The 21,111-nt window shown below is 40.5% G+C and overlaps 2 protein-coding genes across 10 annotated transcripts in view; one reads left to right on the top strand and one right to left on the bottom strand.

Annotated features, from left to right (window-relative positions):
- Positions 1 to 3,879, top strand: part of ALK (ALK receptor tyrosine kinase) — a 308,338-nt gene extending 304,459 nt beyond the window's left edge. The window contains exon 15 of one of the 2 annotated variants that reach the window (XM_038131013.1): positions 1,365 to 3,879. The gene's annotated coding sequence lies outside the window, so the exon portion shown is untranslated. The remainder of the gene's footprint in view (positions 1 to 1,364) is intronic. The other variant, XM_038131012.1, reaches the window with a different exon arrangement.
- A 1,674-nt stretch (positions 3,880 to 5,553) lies between these two features.
- CLIP4 (CAP-Gly domain containing linker protein family member 4) overlaps positions 5,554 to 21,111 on the bottom strand; it is a 30,792-nt gene continuing 15,234 nt past the window's right edge. For 7 of the 8 annotated variants that reach the window (XM_038131018.1, XM_038131020.1, XM_038131015.1 and 4 more), the window contains 9 exons: positions 18,108 to 18,243; positions 17,272 to 17,412; positions 14,592 to 14,675; positions 11,684 to 11,824; positions 11,128 to 11,256; positions 8,696 to 8,819; positions 7,896 to 7,960; positions 7,166 to 7,238; positions 5,554 to 6,515 (listed from right to left, as the gene is read on the bottom strand). In XM_038131018.1, the coding sequence (XP_037986946.1) occupies positions 6,194 to 6,515; positions 7,166 to 7,238; positions 7,896 to 7,960; positions 8,696 to 8,819; positions 11,128 to 11,256; positions 11,684 to 11,824; positions 14,592 to 14,675; positions 17,272 to 17,412; positions 18,108 to 18,243 (1,215 nt within the window). In that variant the 3' untranslated portion in view covers positions 5,554 to 6,193. Of the gene's footprint in view, positions 6,516 to 7,161; positions 7,239 to 7,895; positions 7,961 to 8,695; positions 8,820 to 11,127; positions 11,257 to 11,683; positions 11,825 to 14,591; positions 14,676 to 17,271; positions 17,413 to 18,107; positions 18,244 to 21,111 lie in introns of those variants that run through there. The other variant, XM_038131021.1, reaches the window with a different exon arrangement.

Raw genomic sequence — 21,111 nt, 5'->3', positions numbered from 1 at the left:
ATAGCAATTTTCATTTAAGTATTCCAGCTTTCTCATTTTCAGAAGAGCTGAACTCCTCATTGTTTTCTTTAGCCTTTCTTTGGAAAGGAGCACATCTGAGTTTTTGCTGGCTTACAAAGATACTGAGGGCAGAAGCTGACCTGTTTACTGATGAGTGTTTTCAAAAGAATGCACAAGAACAAAAAGTTGCTAAGTTAATGATCTTTGACTAGCTGAAATTATTAATTCTTGGATCTGGGGCAGCAGCTTCGATGCTGCACAAATGCAGATAAGCTGCCAGGTTATGATGTTAAAGGTGGAATTTCTAAAGAAACTTAAAAAGCACAAGCAGCAGCAAGAGATGATTTTAAGGTGTGAAAGGCAGGCTCTCCCAGCCGTGGTGAAGGTATGGCTACTGCTTTGAGCTTGTGCTGTGCAGTTATTTTATCATAGAACTTCTTACAGAATGGGAGTTATAAAAAAAATGAAGGAGCTAAACACAGTCCTGCTTCTTACCTATGGAATATGTCAAGAGATAATTCTGATCAGGGGAGATGGTGAATTACTACTGAAATTCTCCAGTCTGCTGAATACAGTGCATTGAGACAAATACTGTTCAGCATGGGCAGCTGCTTTTAAGTGAGCTTTCCTCTAGTGTCTCCAGTGCAAAATGCTTTGTTGGGGATTCTTTAATGGTTTGGATTTTCTTGGTTGGTTGGGGTTGGAGTTTTAGGGTTTGTTTGTTTTATTGTTGTGGGGTTTTTTTAATCCCTCTCTCTTAACTCTTGGAATTCAGAAATCCACTTTGGGCTTATTTTTAATGTTAAAACCATACCATTTCTGAGCTATTCCACAGCAAGCTTGCTATCTCTGTGTGCTGTCCAAGCACAGTACCCCAGATTGCAAAAACTGTTCTGTAAGTATTGGTGGTAATCAAATCTCCTCACTTAGGAGCTGGCGTGTTTGCCTGTCCTCTTTCTTAGAAAACAAATACTACCATTAATTGCTTGGACCAAAGGGTGCTCTGTTGATTGTATTCAGGCTGCAGTTGGCATGAGCATGAACCAGAAATTTTAATTTCTATGTCTAGGACGATTCACTTGTTCAGTACTCAGAGCTGCAGCAACCAGAAGGGATTTAAGTCACCATGGGCTCACCAGACCAAAGCACTCTGTAAATCCCAAATTCTTCTATCAAACCCTTCCATGCTAGGAGAAAAACAAATTCAATTTATTTTAACCCTCTTACCCATTTTTGTCGATGACTTATTTTTTAAATTACAGTTTATTGACACACTGTGTGTTTTTAAGGAACTTGTTTTAAGACTGTTAATCTTTTGTGGTGGTAATAATGATGTTCTGATTTATGTCTTCCTCATTCTGCAGTGGAAACGCGGGAAGCTGTATGATCTACAGGATGTAAAGCACAACTGGGGAAACACCCTGTGCTTATGCTCTGAAAATGGCTTATTTCCATGTGGATGTTACCTGGTTTCCTATAGAGGATAAGTAGATTTCTGGTTCCGTGAGCTGCTGGAGGTAAATTAGGTCCGGATGCCTGTCTCTCTACCTTTCCAGTTGTCCCATCATCTTCCCTTTGTGCCACTGAACCTTGTTTCCCCACCACGTGCCTGGGAATGAAGCAGGGCAGGAGCGAGGGTGGTTCGGGGTGGGAGAGGGGCCTGGCCACAGCGAGAGGACGTGCAGGGAGCACAGGAGGGAGGCCCCAGGGCTGCGTTCATTTGGCCCAGTCGGTCTCGGACAGCGGCGTTGGACCGTGGCTGCTCTGGCTGCCCTGCACGGGGAGCAGCCGCAGCTGAAACAGGGAATGGCAGGTGCTACTTGGCATATCTGCTCCTGGTACCACGCCTGGCTGCTGGGGGATGAGAACCTTGAGGTGGGAATAGCATCAAACAGCCTTCCACAGCAGCAAAGACATTGCTGTTCGTCTGTCCCAGAGTTAAACCCATCGCAGGGAAACGTCCCTAGTGTCCGCTCCTGGCTTCTTTTAGTACCAAGGTTCATTATAGGAGTGTCTGTCTCATGTACAGCCGTTTATGCAACATTGTTTATAAAGGAAGGGCCTGTGCACTTCAGGGATACTATGAAGAAAAATACTAATATATGGTCATTGAGTATTTTGTATTGAATAGTGTATTTGTATTGTAAACAAGTGTAGTGAATCACAAGGCATGAAGACAAATAAAGTGACAGTAGCTGGATTTCTCCGTGTTGGGCTGTGCAATGATTGGATCAATGTCCAGATGTCTCTGGACATCCATTTTTACTTGGCAAAGTTGCAGAGGTATGAAGGTGATGAACACCCTAAGGAGTAGGTTTGGTGGTACCCCGAGCCACCTTTTGGGCTTGCAGCAGCTGTTCCAGACCCCTTTGCATTGCAGATGCTACACATCAAGTTTCTTACAGGGGAACGTGCCCTTCCCTCTGTCACAAGGAAGGCTGGCTTTTACCCACAGCAAACTGGCCAGAGCAAAAATAAAACAAAGGATATGGCTGAAAATCTCATTTGGGTGTTTTCCTAAATGTGTGCATCTAAGACAGCCTTTGAGTCTGGACTGAGGGTAGGTCAACCTATAAAATGTATTTTAGTTCATTTTCAGTATTGAAAATGACACTATTGAATCTTGTGACAATTCTAGGAAGAGATAGCTTCTGCCCTGAAAGACTCACTTTTTATCCCATCCCCTATCCCTCCTATGGCCCAGGCAGCTGCATTCTCATGAAATGCTCCTTGAAATTAGGACTGACTTACTATATATAAATTTTCTCCTTCATGTGCTCATTCTACAGGAGGATAGTGCTCTGGTTTGGTAGGCATCTCTCCCCTCCCTCCTGTTTTCTCTCCTGTCTTTACTCAAAAAGGAGCTCTCCTGTGCTCTTCCAGGAACAGGGCTGGTCAGCAGCCAGCCACCACAGCCTGGTTTGGATCTGGCACTGGCTGGAAATCTCTGCTGTAATTCCCCTTTTCCAGAGTTGTCAGTCTGTAGCCAGGCAGGGAAAAGGATGCAGGTGGGTACTCTGCTATGTGGCTTTCATGGACAGTTTCAGTTTCCACCTGGTCCTTGACAAGGTTTCTGCAAACTCTGAACTCCGGAACAGCCATGACAGACAAGCTGGATGTGCCACCTCCCACAGGTGACAGAGTTAACTTGTCAGAGGAACTACGCTGTGTCTTGCAGCTCTGCAGAGCCAGCCTTGGACCCGTGTGCAGCACTCTGAAGGTGCAGGATCCCTGCCCAGAAAACCATTACTGTCACCATCTGCAGAACAGTCACTGAGTCCAGCTGAGCTGAGCTCCCTAGAAATTAATTCCCCATCCTCAGACACCTCAAGAAAATTCTCATCCCCTGTCCCATGCACTTGTGGTCTCTCCTTTCCAGCCAGTGTTCAAGAAAACTTGAAAGATTTAATTGCTAAGAGTACTGAAGGACATTTTATCAGGACCTGAGACGTGCTGTGGGACAAGGACTGGCCTCAGAGTCTGCACAGAGAGCAAAGAATTGCTGGGGACCATCTGTGTATTTATTTAAAAACTACACAAAATGTTTTATTTACGTAGTTTCTTGGGACTTTGAGGATAATTTGGCTTTTTTTCTAACCAGTCAGGAGCTCTGATAGTACAGTCCTCTGCACAGCACCTAATTTCAAACTTCACTGCCACTTATTTTCAGAATTTTCTTTATGACGCAGTGTCCTCCTGTAAGAGTTGGAGTAAAGGATTATGGCAACTTACCTTGGATTTAGGGAAGCACAAATCCCTTCCCCTCATCACCTTGAAGAGAGCCATCAGTAATCCTTTCTGGAATGGACCGATTTATTTCTGTTTCAGACAGCATAATTTTACAGTGCTTCTTGCTTCCTGGCAGAAGATTCTGAGAGCTACCAAAACAGCTCCATCCTGATAACAGTGAGACTTGCTCCTCTAAGCTACAGTGCTCGAGCCACTTACAGCCAGAGCTTCCAGGAGAGATGTGCTGCTGGCTGACGCTGAAATGGAAGGTAGAGCACAATACACCAGTGCCAGCTGGTATCAGCTTCAGTGAGGCCCAGGCCCCGCTTCCAGCTGAACTGTGTGGAGCTACAGAGCTGTGCAAGGTGCAGCCTGACACCCCTGCAGGAAAAACAAGCTCCCACTGAATCATCTGTGCAAGACATACCACACAGAAATGCTGTGACTCCAACAAGCTGCCCCAGCTTGCTGCCTCACCCACACACTTCTTCCCGTACCTACCTCCTGGAGAACTCTGGCTACCCCTCAGATAAAGCAGTTCCACCCATTCCATCTAGCAGGCAGGGAAAAGAGCATTCCTGATGATGAGTGTCTCCTCACAGAAACTCCACTGCTCTCCCAGGAGCACTAGAAAGTGCTGTGCAAAGGCTTTGTTTGGAGCTGGCAGTTCTGTGCTGAACAGCCAGGAGAAAAGCTTCTGGTTCACAGCACACTGAACTCCCTGTGCTTAAATTGTACAGAAGAAGAGAAGCAAGAAATGTACATTCTGTAAAGAGCCCGTGAAAATTATTTTTGCTCTACTATTTGACAGGGTTTCATTTTATTAATATCAGCAAGAAACAGATATTAGACAAAGTTCAGTACATCACTGAATATCTGCATCTCTAAATATAAAGCACTACTTTTTTTGTCATTCAAAATTTACAGCTTCTATATTCAATTAAAATTCCCATGAGTTAGAATACAATATGCATTATTTTAAATACAGATCAGGAAAAATAACTACAGCAACATTTAGAAGAAGGTTACAGCAGTAGGATTCTGTCTAAAAATAGGCTATTATGATTTAAAGTATCTCTTCTTCAAGTAGGCAAGAGCAAGCAAATAATTTAAGCATAAAATTACTGTTCTGGAACACAAACCCATCCAGTTAAGATAATGTTTACATATGCTGAGCAATTAAAATACATTCTATGTTTAAAACATGGACAAAAAATTAGCTGTTCTAAAAGGCTGATAGACAAATGATGTCACATAAAGTCCCATTACAGTGCCGTACCTAAAATTATCCTCAAGTCATCATAAGATCTCACAAAAAATTTATACTGGAAACTGTTCCAAAGCAAACAAAAAGAAACAGTATCACAAACTAATCAAATTATGGCAACAGCTTGCTTGAAAACCCTGTATCTGTTCCATACCATTGGCAGGAATTACCTGGCTGTATTTATACAGACTTAATATTTATGATAAGGGAATTATGTCTTCCACTCTGGGTTTATTTGCATTTTACAGCTGTGATACTCATTGCCTGCAGCACCCCAAACAAAAATATAGTCTCTAAAAATGAGGGTAAGCTCTCCAGGAGAGTGCAAAGTGCATTATTTTAAAGAGTGCATCTTGTATGTAGCTCGTTCTACAAATGCAGAACAAAAAGTGCTTGTTACTGTACAGACTGACATGCAGCATATTTGTGCTTTTTAAAGGCTTCTTATTTAATTGCTGCTCTTCACTAGGAGAGGGGCAAATCCTTATATTTATCAGCCCTTTTGTATTATGGAGAGGAGGAGAGGGAAGAGGAAGAGAGGGAAAGAGGAAGAGAGGGAAAGAGGAAGAGAGATCGAGAGATCTGAACAGTAAAATGCCAAAATACTCCACAACTGTTTGGAAAAGGGGGGGGGGGGGGGGGGGGGGGTTGGCTTTTATTTTTCCTCCTTTCTTATTGCTAGCAGCTGGTATTGGAATTGACAAAGTGCCCAGGAACCAGGCTAATGTCACCCATCAACCATCTCCACTGTCAAAAGCAGGCAATGCACAAACATTTCCAGTTCATTACTACATGGAGAAAAACCCTCTGAATACTGCATGAACCACACAGGAACTTTAGAGAACGCTGCAGACACGCTGTTCTCCAACTGGAATGGTTTTCAAATGATGCAGCATCTTAAACCCAAGATGCTTTATCAACCTTCCAGGCAAGGGTCATTAAAGTAAGAGAAACTCAACAGTGGTTTTACTTCTTAACATGACTGAACACTTTTTTCTCTCTCTATTATATATATATATATATATATATATATTTATATAAAATATATATATTATATACACACACATACATACATACTTATATATGTAAAACGCAAATGCAGATTTAAAGATTCCAAAATAAGTTTGCATTCTAGGCGGGGTTGCTTTGTGCTTTCAAATACTCCTTCCCCACTCTGTGAGCAGCACGCTGGGGGGCTCAGCAAATGTCATCCACCAGCTTCGCCCCGTTGATGCCACGGTAGGTGACCCTGCTGGGGCGCACCAGGACGCCGTGGTTCGGCCTGCAGCTGAAGTAGCGCTTCTCCCCCACGGAGCCGTCGTTCTTGCCCTTGGCACTGCGCAGCTCCAGCCCCAGCCAGACCCCCGGGGCAAAGTCTGTGGGGCCGATGTACCTGATGGTGCCCATTTCATTGGAGCTGGTCAGGAGGACCTGGGAGCCCTCGTGCAGCTTGACGGGCCCCTCGGAGGGAGCTGTGGCGCTGCTGCTCCAGCTGCGCCGCAGCACTGAGCTCTTGGATCTAGGGAGAAAGGAAAGGGAGCAAAAAAAAAAAAAAGTCTTTTTTTTTTGTTATAAAACATCCAAGGTGAATCTGTAATTCAAGGAAGCGCATGGGGGAAAAAACACACCCTCAAATCCCTTTTTAGAAAAACTGGGTTCGATCTCATGCAACTAACAAACCATGAAATAACAGTAACAGGCTGCTTGCTACACTCGGCAGTCTGAAGTATTGGAAAAGCAATTTCCTCCACCCGGTGCTAGGATCTACAGTATTTACAGCAGGTGATAGTATTGGTAAATTAAGCCATACAAAACATTTTATTTGGGGCTTAAAACAGTTTAACCAAAACAACTTTTAACATACAACTGCCAGTCAGGATCACCAGAACAATGTGAAGTCCTTTAACAAGAGCCTCTGAACTTCACCAGCTGTGTGAAAATACAAGAATTTGGAGAAGATGCAGTGATGAATGATTGGAAAACAAATGTAATGCCAACGTGAATTCTAGGACTGTACTCCTGGATGCCCATGGAAAAATAGTATACTACCAGTTCATTTGGGAAAAAAAAACCCAAAAAAAAGTCTAGATATCCTATATGCATGAAGGGTTTTTTTTGAGCAAAGCTAACAGCCAGCTCACCCAAGCACTTGAAACTCTTAACACTCACCTAACAAAGGCATTTCTTCTGTTTATCTCCTTTTGTGAAGATGCAGAAGTGCTGCTTAGACTGCGTCTAAAACCTGAGTGGAAAGATTAATAAGCTGTCTAGGACTTCTTAAGGAAAAAAAAAAAACACCTTTACGAATGCATATTCTTTGTGGGTTTTTTTATCCTGCTTCCACTAACATTTGCTGCACATTCTCCGCTCTAATATGGAAATTAAATGATGAAACTTCTCACAACATATATGCCCATAATAAGTTTGGCTTTTCAGAAGGAACAGAAATTAAATTCAACCAAACAAGGGCAATATGAAGGTCTTTTCACAAGAAGCTAAAGTAGAGGAAAAGAAAACCAACTACTTCAAGTACCTCACATGAGTTTTAATAATTTCATAGGGACATCCCCCCACTGATCCCTTTATCAATCTCAATTTGTGTTAAGGACCAGGTTCCACTTCCCTTTCTCTCTGATTAGAATGCAATATTTGCAGTAAGGGAAGACTGCCAACAATCATAACTGACAATGCTTTCTGCCAGTAGAGTGTTAAGAACAATACAGTACTCCACAGTTCCTTCTGCAGGCTAGATTTTTAGGAAGGGAGCAGCCAGACTGTTGGCTGGCATTTGGGGTCCCTGAAAATCTCTTGTGCTTTTGGAGAAGTTGGCTTTGTGCAGATGGCTCAGGCTGCAGAGCAGGGCCTGCCTCACCCAAATCCCAATGTCTCCCACTCCTACCTGGAAAAGTGTGAGTTACTTTACTCCATGAAGTCTCTGTGAGAGAATCCAGAGAACCAGTCAGTCTGAAAAGCAGTAACACAAAAGAGGTCATTTCAACTCAACTCTGAACAAACCTACTGGCTTCTTGCCAAACACTGATGAGGTTTTCATTCTTTCCTTCTCCATCTGCCCCCAAGAGACACCAGCATTCCTGCTGCACTCAGGCTGCTATGCAAGAAGTGCCTGGAGAAAGTCAGAGTATTTGAGTCACTTGCCTCTCCCTCATTGAGACAGCAGATATGATTCTGGGCAAGTTCCTAAGAGTTTGCCTGAGCTGGCATATTCAGAGAAATAAAAGCAAGAACATGTCTGGCAGAGTAACTACATACAAATACAGGGGTAAAGAGTACAGAACTCCTTGGATGCTCTTCCTGGAACCTAAGAAAAAGACTACCAGCAAATGGTGCATGCTTTGGATCCTCTGTGGTGGGATAAAAGGGCAATTTCCTATTGTAATTAAATTTATCAGAACACATTGATATTGGCTCATGAAAGTAAGGTTTAATGAACACAGAGTATCAGAGGCCCTGGAATAAAAATAGTTCGGGTAGTTGCAAGAGAAACAGGAGAGATGTATCTCTAGTTTTACACTCTGCTTTCAAAAAGCTGACCTAAAACCACCAGAATTTTAATGGAGGTTATAAACTTGCAAATGTTTTCTGCAAATGTACCTTCTGTATCTGTTCAAAAATATGTTCCACGTTGGAAATGTATTAAGAATTTGGCAACCCCAACATGACAAGAGCTTCAGTGCTCACCTCTGTACACGAGATGGGGGTGCAAATATGCCATATCTGGGAAGGCAGCTGAAGTACTGCACTCCTCCCACAGAGCCATCGTTCTTCCCATGGGGCTTGTCCAGTTCAATTCCACACCAGAACCCTACATTGCAAAACAGTAAAATCAGAGCATTTTGAACAAAACACTACAGGCTTTTCTTCATCTAGACCACTGGCACAGTTGGCATTCACCCACATCAAGAAAGTTTCTAGCCAGAAAATGTCAAGATGCTAACAGTAAATAGGAATATTATAAAATAGCTATCTATGAATTATGAAAAAAATACACCCTAATTATCTAATTATCTCAGCATTTTATATGTTTTTAGTAAAATTACTGACATTTTGATTATTACAAAAAAGTTAAAACACTTGAGGAATATATATGTGTGTGTGTATATATATATATATAATGTATACACACATACATATATACACGTACACACTGAAGTAAAAGAGAATGTTACTGGGCATAACTGGCTACTGGACAACAAGGAGACAGCAAAGAGCAGCACTGCTGTTTCACATTTCCCTCTTCATTCCTCTGACCGCATGGTTTATGCCTCATCTGAGATCATCAACAGTAAAATTAAAGTTTTGATATTAATTCATTCTTTCTCTCTATCTAGCAGGTTATAATTAATACAAATTGCACGGCTGGTCATGTGATATCAAGAGAAGGGTGCAAAAATTGGAACTGGCCATCAATTAATCTCATACAGAACACTGAATAGGCAGCACGATGTTAATGAGCTTGATCATTCATAACCTGTGATAAATGTGAGCTAATTACACAAAGGTGCTAAATTTCATACTCCATTAGTAGTCCTTATGCTATCCATCCCCAGAAGATTCAAGAATTTAATTCAAGTCACTTGGTACTAAGGCACTGGATAAAACCGTAATTCTAATTATCAGCTCAAGAAACTCAAGAATGACAGCTTATGAATTAGAAGGGCTCAGTATATCAGAAGTTCTCCCCTTCCCACTTTTAGAATTAAATAAAGATCTGCATTGCAGCAGAAGGAACAAACCTTGGATAACTTCCAGAGCTTTGATACACATTAGAACTGAAATACTTAAACGTGCATCTGCTACATTTTCTATAAATTACTGGGTTAGCAAACGGAGATGATTTGTCATCTTTCCATCCTCACTTCTTACAATAGCATGTTTTCCTCCAAAAAATTATGTTCCTGATTTCAAGCAGAGAGGGAGGAGACTTAACATTGTCAAACAGCTTTCTGATCTCAGAGTTGTCAGTGTATGTGGGAAAGAGCCCTTTTCTCCCTGATCACTTTGTCAGCAACAACACAGAGAGTGATGACATTGAAGTGTCCCTCAGGTCACTGCAGTACGTGAGCAAGGGCTGCCTACAGTGAAACTGGGAAATGGGGCAGGGATGAAACAAGTACAGAGCCTGTACCACGACCTTGCATCCTGACAGGGTTTTTTAAATGCTGATGCCACCCAGTGTCACAACAGAGTACTGCCAACCACCCACCAATCACACAGCCCTCACCCACAGCAGGTGCTCACACCAACACTTGCCAATTCTTTTGCATTACTCTTGCAGTAAGATTATAGATAGAGCCATAGAGAAGATAATATTAGATTCAAAATTGATTTCCACAACGCAGAACAACTGGCTGCCTTTGACAGCATTTGGCTTCACTGCAAAGTGTTTTTTAGCAAGGGGAAGGGAGAAGGATGAGAAAACGGTGGTAGGGCTTAGGGCTTTTTGAGATATTTGTAACTTTATTGATCTTGTGACCTAAAGGTTTGTTAGTTAAAATTTTATTGGCATCTTTAAGAGGGTAACTGCAAACATTAAGTTAAGAAATGAGACTGGTACATGACATAAGAGTGCCATTACTGCAAAAGACAAGTGCATCAAAAATCCTTAATACAAAAACTAAGGAGTAAATGAATGTGAGCTCAATAAACTATACACCCCTTCAGAGACTAAACTGAGGATTTTCAGAAAGCTTTGATAAGAAGCTGGACTCTATGATCCTTGTGAGTCCCTTCCAACCCAGAATATTCTGTGATTCTGTAATACCCTGCAACTTCAACATCAAAATATTTCTCCCATGTAAGTCAAGATAGCAGACAAGTAAAAGTCACATTTTAAACATAAAAAAGTCACATTATTTTTTCCTGATAGTTGCATTAAAGTAAAAGAAAATATTCAGTGAAACGTAAGAGGGGGAGAGAGAGAGAGAAAGAAAGAACTAGGAAACAAACAGTTTTAAATTTAGAACTCTTTTGGAAGTTCTTTGGGAGGAAGTTCTTTGGAAGTTCTAGAAGTCTTTTGGAAGGAGTGAGGGAAAAGATGGGTTTCTGTTCATGTGCTCACATGTAAACTATTCCATACTGATTAGGCAACATACACAGAGCACTACACATACCTGGTGCAAATTTCGTTGTCCCACAAAATCTAACAGTGCCTGTTCTCTGTCCCACCACCAGTACTCTGTCTCCAACCTGGATTTCTCCATCAAGAGCATTTTTCCTCGTGGTTGGGGAACTATATAGCCCTGGTCAAGAGAAGAACATCTGAAATTAGTGAGATTAAATCTTTAAGAAAGTTTTCAATAGCAGGCCAACTGATTAGTGAACAGAGTATTTATCTATAACATAGTGTACCTTCCACACATGGCAACACAAATTTTGCTTAGACAAAAACTTGCTTTGTGCAGCACAAAAACTGGACTACAGCCCTTTCCCTGCTCTGAAAAGGTACAGGTTAGTAAAAGGCCAACTATAAAAACACTTTGCATCTTGAAAACTTTACAAAAATCTTTCTACAAGTTGCTAAACTTATGTTTATGGTTAAACTACTTCACAAGTGTCTTTCTCAAACTATCTCAGATTCTGAAACAACACAAGCAGTTCTCCATAAGTACTTTAACACAGCAGTCAACTATCCCCTGTGAAAATACACCTCAATACAACAGACCATACCAGCACTAATCTTAGATGAGGCAGAAGACACTCTAGTCAGGGCCTTTTTACTGCTGCTCGTTGAGTTCCTCTTCTTGGAGTAATTCCATTTGCCTTCCAAGGACGCAGTAGAAGAGGAAGAGCTGCTGTACCCAGGAAAACCTAAAGACATAAATGAAAGTTGTCCTTCAGGGATTGTAATTTGGAAAAGGACAGCTTAAGCAGAAGGGAAAGCTTTTGTAATATGGAAGTTATCTGCTCTCCATGGACCACAGAATACAAAGTAAAGAGCCTAAGTTAGAACTTATTATGCAGCATTTGCACAAACACGTGTCAGGAATGACATGGGTAACATGACATGGCACATGACCCTGCCTTGGGAATATGGTGATAGCTGAGTGCTAGAAGAGGTCCCCAAAAGCCCATCTTTATTAGTCTATGAAAGTTCATCTAAACAGTCCCAAGCATATTTATTAAAATACATGAGCCTTAGTAATAAGAGATCATACCACCAGCCTTTCAGCATCCAGCCTACTGAAGATTTGATGAGAAGTGAAAGGAAGGTGATGTTATGTGAGTGAATTATTGCCTGGATTAAAGCCTACTATATTCCATTACATACTGTATTAATATTAAAATCTGTACTATAAAACAAGAATGGGAAATAAATCACTTTTATTTCCATTTGCAAACCTTAAAGTCTAAACTGTCCAATAAGACTTATGTTCATCTGCTTCCTTTTCAAGGCTCTTCCTCTTCTCCCCTTTCTTAACCCCTTCTGCCCAAAATGAGGCAGGGTACAGCAAGACACATCTATGTGTCTTGCCTCATAGACAAGCTTATCAATGTGAAAAATTAAGATAATATTGTTTATCAAATTTTCCTGATTTTTGAGAAGCTTAATCCATTAGTTTTGGCAAACAGCTTATATCGACGCAGGGTTCGTTTGTTCAATGTAATTTCATTCTCCAATTTTGCAAGACAGTAAGGAAGAACTGAGGAAAGGCAAAGGCAGTGGGTCCAAACAAAAGCTGAGGATAGAAATCTGAAGACTCTGAGACACTCACTGCAGTTGGGCTACAATAAAGAAAATGCAAATTACTGACTAAATAGTGACTAAACAGGCAAACTTCAGCTCCATGTCCAAGGTAGAAACACAAATGCACATTTGCAGACACACACTACATGTACTTATTTAAAAGCCACTCCAGAAATGGATTCACTGGAGGTCAGACCACCATTTTTACAGGGATGCAACAAGAACTGCTCCAACTAAACCTGTCATCAAGATACTTCATTTTGTGGAAAATCACAGCGTGGGAGAAGGAAGAGCAGAAAGGACTTCAACAGGCCATATAATTGATTCCTTTTCCTTCAGGCAAAACAATTATTTGTTACAATACTCCTGACAGGTGAGTATTTGGCCTGGTCTTAAAAACTTCCCATCAGGGAAATCTCAAGACTTCCTCAGTAGTGTATCTCATCACATAATTATCCCTAGTGTTACAGGGTTTTTCCCCCTCCAACACAAAACCTCAATCACCAGCAGTTTAGATCAAGGTTTTTTACTCTCACTACACATGCAAAGTGGGTTATATCACCCCTTGTATTCCCAAGCTTCCAGTTTTATGCCTCTTATCTTCTGGCTTTTTAATCACAAATTCACAATTTTCAAGTCTTTACTCCTAAATCCTGTTTTATAAATACAGTTGTTGTTGTCTTTTCTGAATTCACAACTGTTCAGTCACAGAAGCTATAAAAAGGTGCTTTCCTTCACAGACCTGCTGGAGCAAGTCCAAAGGAGACCATGAAGATGTTTAGAGGAATGGAGCACCTCTTCTATGTGGAAAGGCTGAGAGATAAGAAAGAGCTGGGGTTGGTCAGCCCCAGAGAAATCTCACTGTGGCCTTTCAGTGCCTGAGGGGTCTCCAAGAAAGATGGACAGACTTTTCATGAGTGGAAGCAGTGACAGGATAAGGGGTAGAGGCTTCAGATGGACAGAAAGGAGGCTTAGATTAGATATTAGGAAGAAATTCTTTCCTGTGAGAGTGGGAGGCACTGGAACAGGTTACCCAGAGAAGCTGGGTGATGATATTTAATGACCCTTGATGATCTTTAAGGTCCCTTCCAAGTCAAACTATTCTGTGATTCTGTGCCTTAAAGAAGGAACATTCAAATTCACACTCCAAATTATTCCAAAGAAACACTACTTTTACCAACACTTGCAGTATGACTTTATAGACAAAACCTCAAAGGAGACACAACTTTTAGGGTTTGTTCAAGACAGCTGAAAGTGAGGTCCCTTTGTGTTTCAATCTCAGCAAGTACTGCTGTGGTAGAAGTTATCCAATTGTGAAACTAGGTAATTGCAGGGAAGGACTCACATGCAAAAGGCACTCTTTAAAAGCTAGTTTCACTTTTCATATTTGAAGCCTGTTCTTGCGAGTCTGCCATGACACAACACCAAGACTGTTAAGCACTGTTAGATGGTAACACTTTATTACAGAAGCATGAACATACAGATAGAGGAGAGGGAAAAAAAAGCCAACAGAATATTAAAATCTAGGCAGCAACAATATAGGGTAAAAGGTCTCCCTCAAAAACCTCAGCTGGTAATGCTGCAGATCCTCTTCAAGATCATTTACTAAGAGCCAGCTTTAAGGGCTTTTCTATGTTCCTGCTCAAGTATTCAGACAAAGTGGTTACCAAACCAACACAGAACACCAGCCAAACATCCACACAAATTACTTTGCTCCTAGAAAACCAAATACCTACAACCTGCTTGAGACTTGAATTCAACAAGCATGGCAACTTTTTTCTACAGTATAGATACAGGGCTTTTACAGAGGTAGGGCAGCAATAATACTGCTTCTGCCATACAAAGAATTTTTCTTAAGATGTTAAAAAAAATTTAAAATTATTTCATTACCATCTTTTGCAGGTACAGTTTTTCCCCTGTTAGCAGTCAGAAAGCTGTTTTCAGAAGCACTGTCTCTTTTTGCAATATTAAGGCCTATAAAAAGAATATATAAAATTAAATATACACATCCTAACAAGTAACAATAATTTTACAGGAAAGTCACATACAAAAACAATTTTTGCAGATTATGCAGATTTGCAGACTACTGGATGCATGCAATATTGATAAAACTGTACAATTCCTTAGACACTTGATAAATGGGTAAAATGAGAACTGCAGAATTGTTTTGATGGATAAGCACAGATATTAAACCCATTAACACTTTAAACCAGTCCAAACTATCTTGCCAAACAATAAGCAAATGGTCTATAAAATACTAATTTTTATATTGGAGTTTTATTTAAATCTTTCAAACATTCATATCTATAACATTCACTCTAATAGACTTAAGGTCTACTATTCACCAGTATTAATTTCATAATTTCTGCTTTAAAAATTACACATCAAGGTTTTGAGAGAGATTTGAGATCAAATCTTCATTCATACTGCAAATAATGATGTAAGCATGTCAGTATGATTTTGAAGAGCCTAACTCTCAGAGCAGCAATGTTGTGATATGTGTAGGAACTTATACTGCCACCTAAGTTACAATTTGCAAACAGTCATTTTGCATTTCAGAGTTTCCTACCCTAACTCAATGAAGAACAAGCTTATCTATGATTTATCCCCTCCCTGGCATGAAAGAAAAATCACACCTTTTTTATTTAACTACATCTCTCAGCCTAATTGAGCCACAGGGACTGAACTAGTTTGTGAATGTAGAGTATTTCCCAAACTTTTATGGCCATTAAGGCATCAGATCAAAAAACTAGTTGTTTGGGACTGGTAACACATTTCTTAATTTCATCTCAGTAATCCTTTTCCTAGAAACTTGAAAATGTTCTTTTCTCATCAATTTGATGGATTACTCAAATCCAGTAGAACCAAATAAAATTTCAAAACCCCTATAAAATATTATATTTTACTTTGCAGCTTATAACCTTATCTACAAAAAACATACGAATTTTTCTTGAATCGTTATATGTAATCCAGAGAGGAAGTTCAAAGGAAAGAAATGTGACCTGGTGTTGCACATAAACACTGCAAACCCAAGTTCTGCCTCTTCAGCTTTGTCCTTGCCCCACTCCTGCCAGCCAATCAGCCAGTCACGTTAACTGCAATGGAATTCTGTGCAAGGACTCCCTGCACACAGCAGCTTCCAGACACTCACATCCAGTGGATGTAAGCTCTCCTGGGCAGATGATGCTTAACTCACTCTGATCTCTACCTTAAAGCAAGGTATCAAATGTTTACATTTTACAGAGACACAACTGCACCTCTGGGACAGAAAAGGTGGGTTATGACTGAACTAGGTCAGTGAAGTGACAAAGGAAAAGTCTCTCCCATTACAGTTTAATGGGTTACAAACAGTTCACAGCAAAGTGAATCAAACACTGGAAAATATTTAACAAAAGAAGATCTGCTCCTGAGCAATACTCCTAACAAACTGCTTATCCCAAGAAGCTTTTTATGCAAGATGCCCATTTATAAATAGCTTGAATCTTGTGCTAATTGTAAATACAGACACTTAAAACTTACTTCCCCCTCAATCTATGCAGAGAAAAGTTACATAAGTCACCCAAAAAGCTGTCAAAATGCATCTTTTCCTGGCACCAGCCTGCTGCATTGCTTCTATACCCTGCATATTACAGGTAAAGTGTGCAGTTTGTTTTAGGGTGCTTGGGTACATTTGATGGGAATGTATGTTATCTCCATCCCTTAAGCTGTGCTGCCTTAGTGTGAGTCACCTGAACAGGGCTCAAAAGGCAGAAGAAGTGCCAACGAAATATTTACTGACATTAGTACACAGGCAGCCAAACACGGGGGGCCAGATTATGCATGGCCAGCACTGCACACAGCAGGGAAGAGCCTGTTCTCCAAACAACTTGGAACCTGAACAGTCAGAAAACATGGATCATTCACTCCACAGGGAGGGAACTTACACAGAAGGATTAAGTAATTTGAGCAAATTACTAAGAAAGTAAACCAGAGCCAGAGACTTAGCCCATAATTCCAACCAGTACACTGAGGCCTTATTACAAGGTCAACCTCTCTTTTCTAATTTGGCACTGGTTTTACTCAGATAATTTAATTAGCAGATAAAACACAATGAGTTAAATAGTTTCTTTATCATTTTGTCAGCAAATAAATCTCTTCAATTTCTAGGCATAAAGGTGTATAGATTACTTACTAGATTTTCATCCCTTGCAAATTCTCCAGGAATATCTTAGTAAATAGAACCTCATTAAGTAGAGACATTTAACTGGTATCACAGCCAATTAGTACTTACTTTAATGGCTCAAGAATAAATGTTATGGTGAGAGGTTTTCTATATAGAGTATGTAAAGAGCAGACACTGTCACAGTACATCAGATCACTGTAATCACTCCACAGCTCCACACAACATCCTTCCAGTACCACTCCACAGGCCAGTGAACTTCCAACCAGGACAACATGGAGTTAATGAATACCTTATCACCTTATCCCAGGCTATGAACTAACTCCAAACAAGAATTTTAATTCCAAGATACACTAATTCTTGAAGATTACTATTTCTCCATCCTGTGTCAACATGCAAGAAAATACTCACCAGAATTCACTTTGGAAGTTACGTGTGTCACATCTACTTTCTTGGATTTGACCAAAGGTGAAGATCGCACGGAAGAGCTTCGTACGGAGCTTTTCTTGTGATCAGAAGCCTTGCTTATTTTGGAAAGGGGTGCAAAGATACCTGCAGAGAAAATTGTATGTGCCATCAAAGAACCATGGATAATGGTAAAGTAATGAAACTTTGCAGCTACTTTTTCTCACACCAATTAATTTAGGGGTTTTTTTAGCCATCATCATAACTTGCTATGCTGACAAAGCACTTGCAGGGGAGGAAGGACAAGCTGAAGACAACAGTGAAACCAAAATCCTTATCAAGCAACTTGAACAGAGTAAGTTGGAAACACTCAGACTATCAATTAGAATCTCCTTTTTGTCCTAACAGTAACATTCAGCCTCTACTGCTAGAAAACACACCACCTTTGTATGCCCTGTGTGGCCATGGCACCTCAATTAAAATTAAAAAACTACAAGCAGGAATGTCTGACCAAGGAAGACAAAGCAGGTAAAGAAACATGGCTATTAATTTTTACAGTACAAACAAGTAATTTCAACAGTATCAACGAAAAACCAGGAAATCTCACAGTTTCAAGGAAATAACCAGAAATTTTGACTGGTTGGTTGTTTCAGACATTTTGCAAACAGTTGCAGCCAAAACTTTAGGACCAGCTAAAGAACCAATAAATCAAACAAAGCACTGCAAAGAAAAGCAACAGAATCTGCTACCTGATTTTATCCTCCCCAACACCTCACACCTTCCAGTACTCTTTAAAATTTTGGGGTTTAAAAACTGAAGAAAAAATAAAATAAAGGCTATACCGCGCTTTGGTGCACACTTGAAGTACTGGACTTTTCCAACACTTCCATTGTTCTTCCCTTCTGGTTCATCCAGCTCTACACCAGCCCACTGGCCACTGGCAAATTCCGTTGTGCCACAAAATCTTAAGGTACCAACCTAAGAGAAAAAGCATCAACACAGAATGGGTTTGTTAAACAAGTATTGTTCATGAGAAAATAGTATCGGTTATGAAAGAGACAGCAAGTCATCTCCAAAATGCAAGACAAGCCATCACAAAAATGCAAACATCATTTCCCTCACTTATTCACATTCCTACCTTTCAACACCACTCAATACACTTTCCAAAAGGTCTCAACAGACAAGAATTAGACAGTAAGAACCACTGTACAGCTCTAGGTCAGCAAGGAGCACATGCCCAATGAGAGGTTTTACTTGTACTGTTTATACAAGAATAATTCCAGAACCAGAGTCAGGTATCTTCCTGAACTGGAGGTTCCATGGAAATATAAGACAAATCTGTGTGCACATAAGCACACAAGCATATATATTTATATGGCAAAGGTTCAAGGGTAAACTTCAGAGCATAACTAATGTTTTCTTTGGAAAAGATTCATAAGTCTTCTATTCCTTCCTTATGATTAAACAAAATTTTAAAAGTCAGCAAATGTTTTAAACATTTAAAATGTTTTAAACATTTGCTGTTGCTTCAATAAATACTATAAACTCTGAACAGATAAGCATATGAAGAATATCAAGACAGACCAGTCCTGCTGGTAGACCTCATTCTCCACAAAAACACATTATAAGTTCACACACTTCAACCAAACAGGTAGGAATAGGAAGGGTAGGAATAGGGTAGGGTAGGAATAACTACCTTAGGTAGGAATAACTACAGGGTAGGAATAACTACAAGAGATGCATTTAACATTGATTTAAATTCATTTTTATATTTGATTTTTAAATTAGTTTTAGTAAGAAAAAACTTTGATCTTTCAGTTGCTCAGTTTTCCTCATCTCACTTGACCTTAATATTAGTTCATTTTACACTATGACTCCACTGTTTAATCCAAGCCTCAGAGAGTAAACAGATAGAAACAAATTTTTTTTTAATATAAAACCTTCCAGCTACTCTTTCCTGATGTCTGTAAAGAAATAAACACAACCCAGAGCCTCTTCTCTTATGCTAAAGATCTCCTTAAAATTCATTGTTATAGGCAGGTATGTCACTCTAATCTAGACTGAGACCCTTGAGCCATTGACACAGGGATAAAAATTCATCCAGGGGAAGTTTGGCCAAGCAGCCCCACAGATTCCTAGAATTCCTCCACTTATTTTCCAGGCACCAGCCAAAGGGCATTTACTGAGCAGAGAGAACAGCCAATATCTTAAATCAGAGGTGGGAGATGGCAAAACTGCAGCTCCAATATTGCCCAAGGACCTGTGCAAGCAAGGAGCAGGGGATCTCTCTTGCATGAGACACAGCAGGAGCAGCTTTCTCCCAGCTGCTGGTCTCCCTGCACTCCCATTTCATCAGATGTGATCCAAATGGACACTCAGTCTAGCAGAGCAGGAGCTGGTGGAGCTGTGGGGCCCCAAATCACGTACATGAACACCTGCTCACACAGCTTCCTACCCTGCAATACAACCATAACGACAGGCACAGTAGGGGTCAGGAGAGGAATCCATTCTCCCTCTGGCATCTACTGTGCTTGGCTTTCAAGCTTCATTAAAGCTGACGTATTAGGAGACTGCAGAAGCAGGAAAGACAACGGGAATCCATAAATGTAGCTCAAAAAAATGCTGCTGTTCCATGTGCCCTCATCCCAGCTTCCATATTCCAGAATGAGAACTAATCCAGGAGAAGGTTAAAAACAGGGCACCATTCTACTCATCCTGTTTTCAGTTTTGCTCCACCCTGAAGGAATTTAGGAGTATCGAGGAGGAGGGGAAGGCAGGGCTGAGAACAACTTCTCCATTCAAGCAAATGGAGAAAAGGGGTGGGAAGCAACGTGGGAGTATGCACAACAGCTCCTCGCACACAAAGGAAGGAAGGGAGGAAAGCTGCTGTGAAAATGGAAGTTCAAAAAGCACAATCACATTCCTTCTTCCCACCTGCTCTAGAACAGATTTGGCTTCCTTAAAGAAAAACAAGCTAGCTGCAAAGCCCTGCTGGCCTTTGGCAGCACCAAAACAACTTCCAACAACTCCTTAAAAAACACTGCAACAGCATAATCAATTAGAAGAATAAAAGCAATCAAACCCAGGCAGCTCTATCCATGCACAATGAGCACATTACAGTACAAACTGTTCTGTGGGCCTTACTTAGAGGAAAGATACACAAGAGCAAAAATTTCATCACTTTTGTGCTCTAAAGCCTCCATTAACTCGCACTTACATTATCTCCTCTTGCTGCCACTGTGATTTCTGATAAAGAAACTTCTGTATTTAAAGAATAAGTGGCTTTCTGTACATACTTCAGTTAAAATGCCTTCTGCATAGCTAGTGATTCCTTTGCTTTCCCTGACCCAATTTCAAGAATACACCAAATTAAAATACACAATGGGAGCTGCTTCACACTCTTGCTGGAGATCACTTTAGAATCTTTCAGTTGTGACAGTTACAAATCTGAAGTTATATTGGGAAAGCTATTAAAGCGAAAGCCATTAAAATATAAAATTTTGCTCACAAATGCTTTTAGTATTTACCAGGAAAAAGGTACTTCTCTGAAAGAGTTCTAGCACTTAGATTCCTTGCTATCAGAGCAAATAAAAAGCCTGAATACTGAATGCAATATTAATGCTACAGTTTTAAAATATGCTTTTAGAAAGGTGGCTGTCGTGGCAGCTTCTAAAGAGCTAGTCACATTTGAGCTGGACCTCTATTAACTACATCCTTATCCTTCCACAGAACCATGTAACAACCCTGTTGGCACAGCACTGCTTCAAAGATTTTAGCTGCATTGCACCAGTGAAATTGGGTTACTATAGGCTAAGCAAAACTGAAGGGTTTTTTCCCTGCCTTCTG

This window comes from Motacilla alba, chromosome 3, assembly GCF_015832195.1.
Source record: "Motacilla alba alba isolate MOTALB_02 chromosome 3, Motacilla_alba_V1.0_pri, whole genome shotgun sequence".
NCBI lineage: Eukaryota > Metazoa > Chordata > Aves > Passeriformes > Motacillidae > Motacilla > Motacilla alba.
Note: the sequence above shows the minus strand (reverse complement) of the source record. Positions and strands in the feature narration are given on the sequence as shown.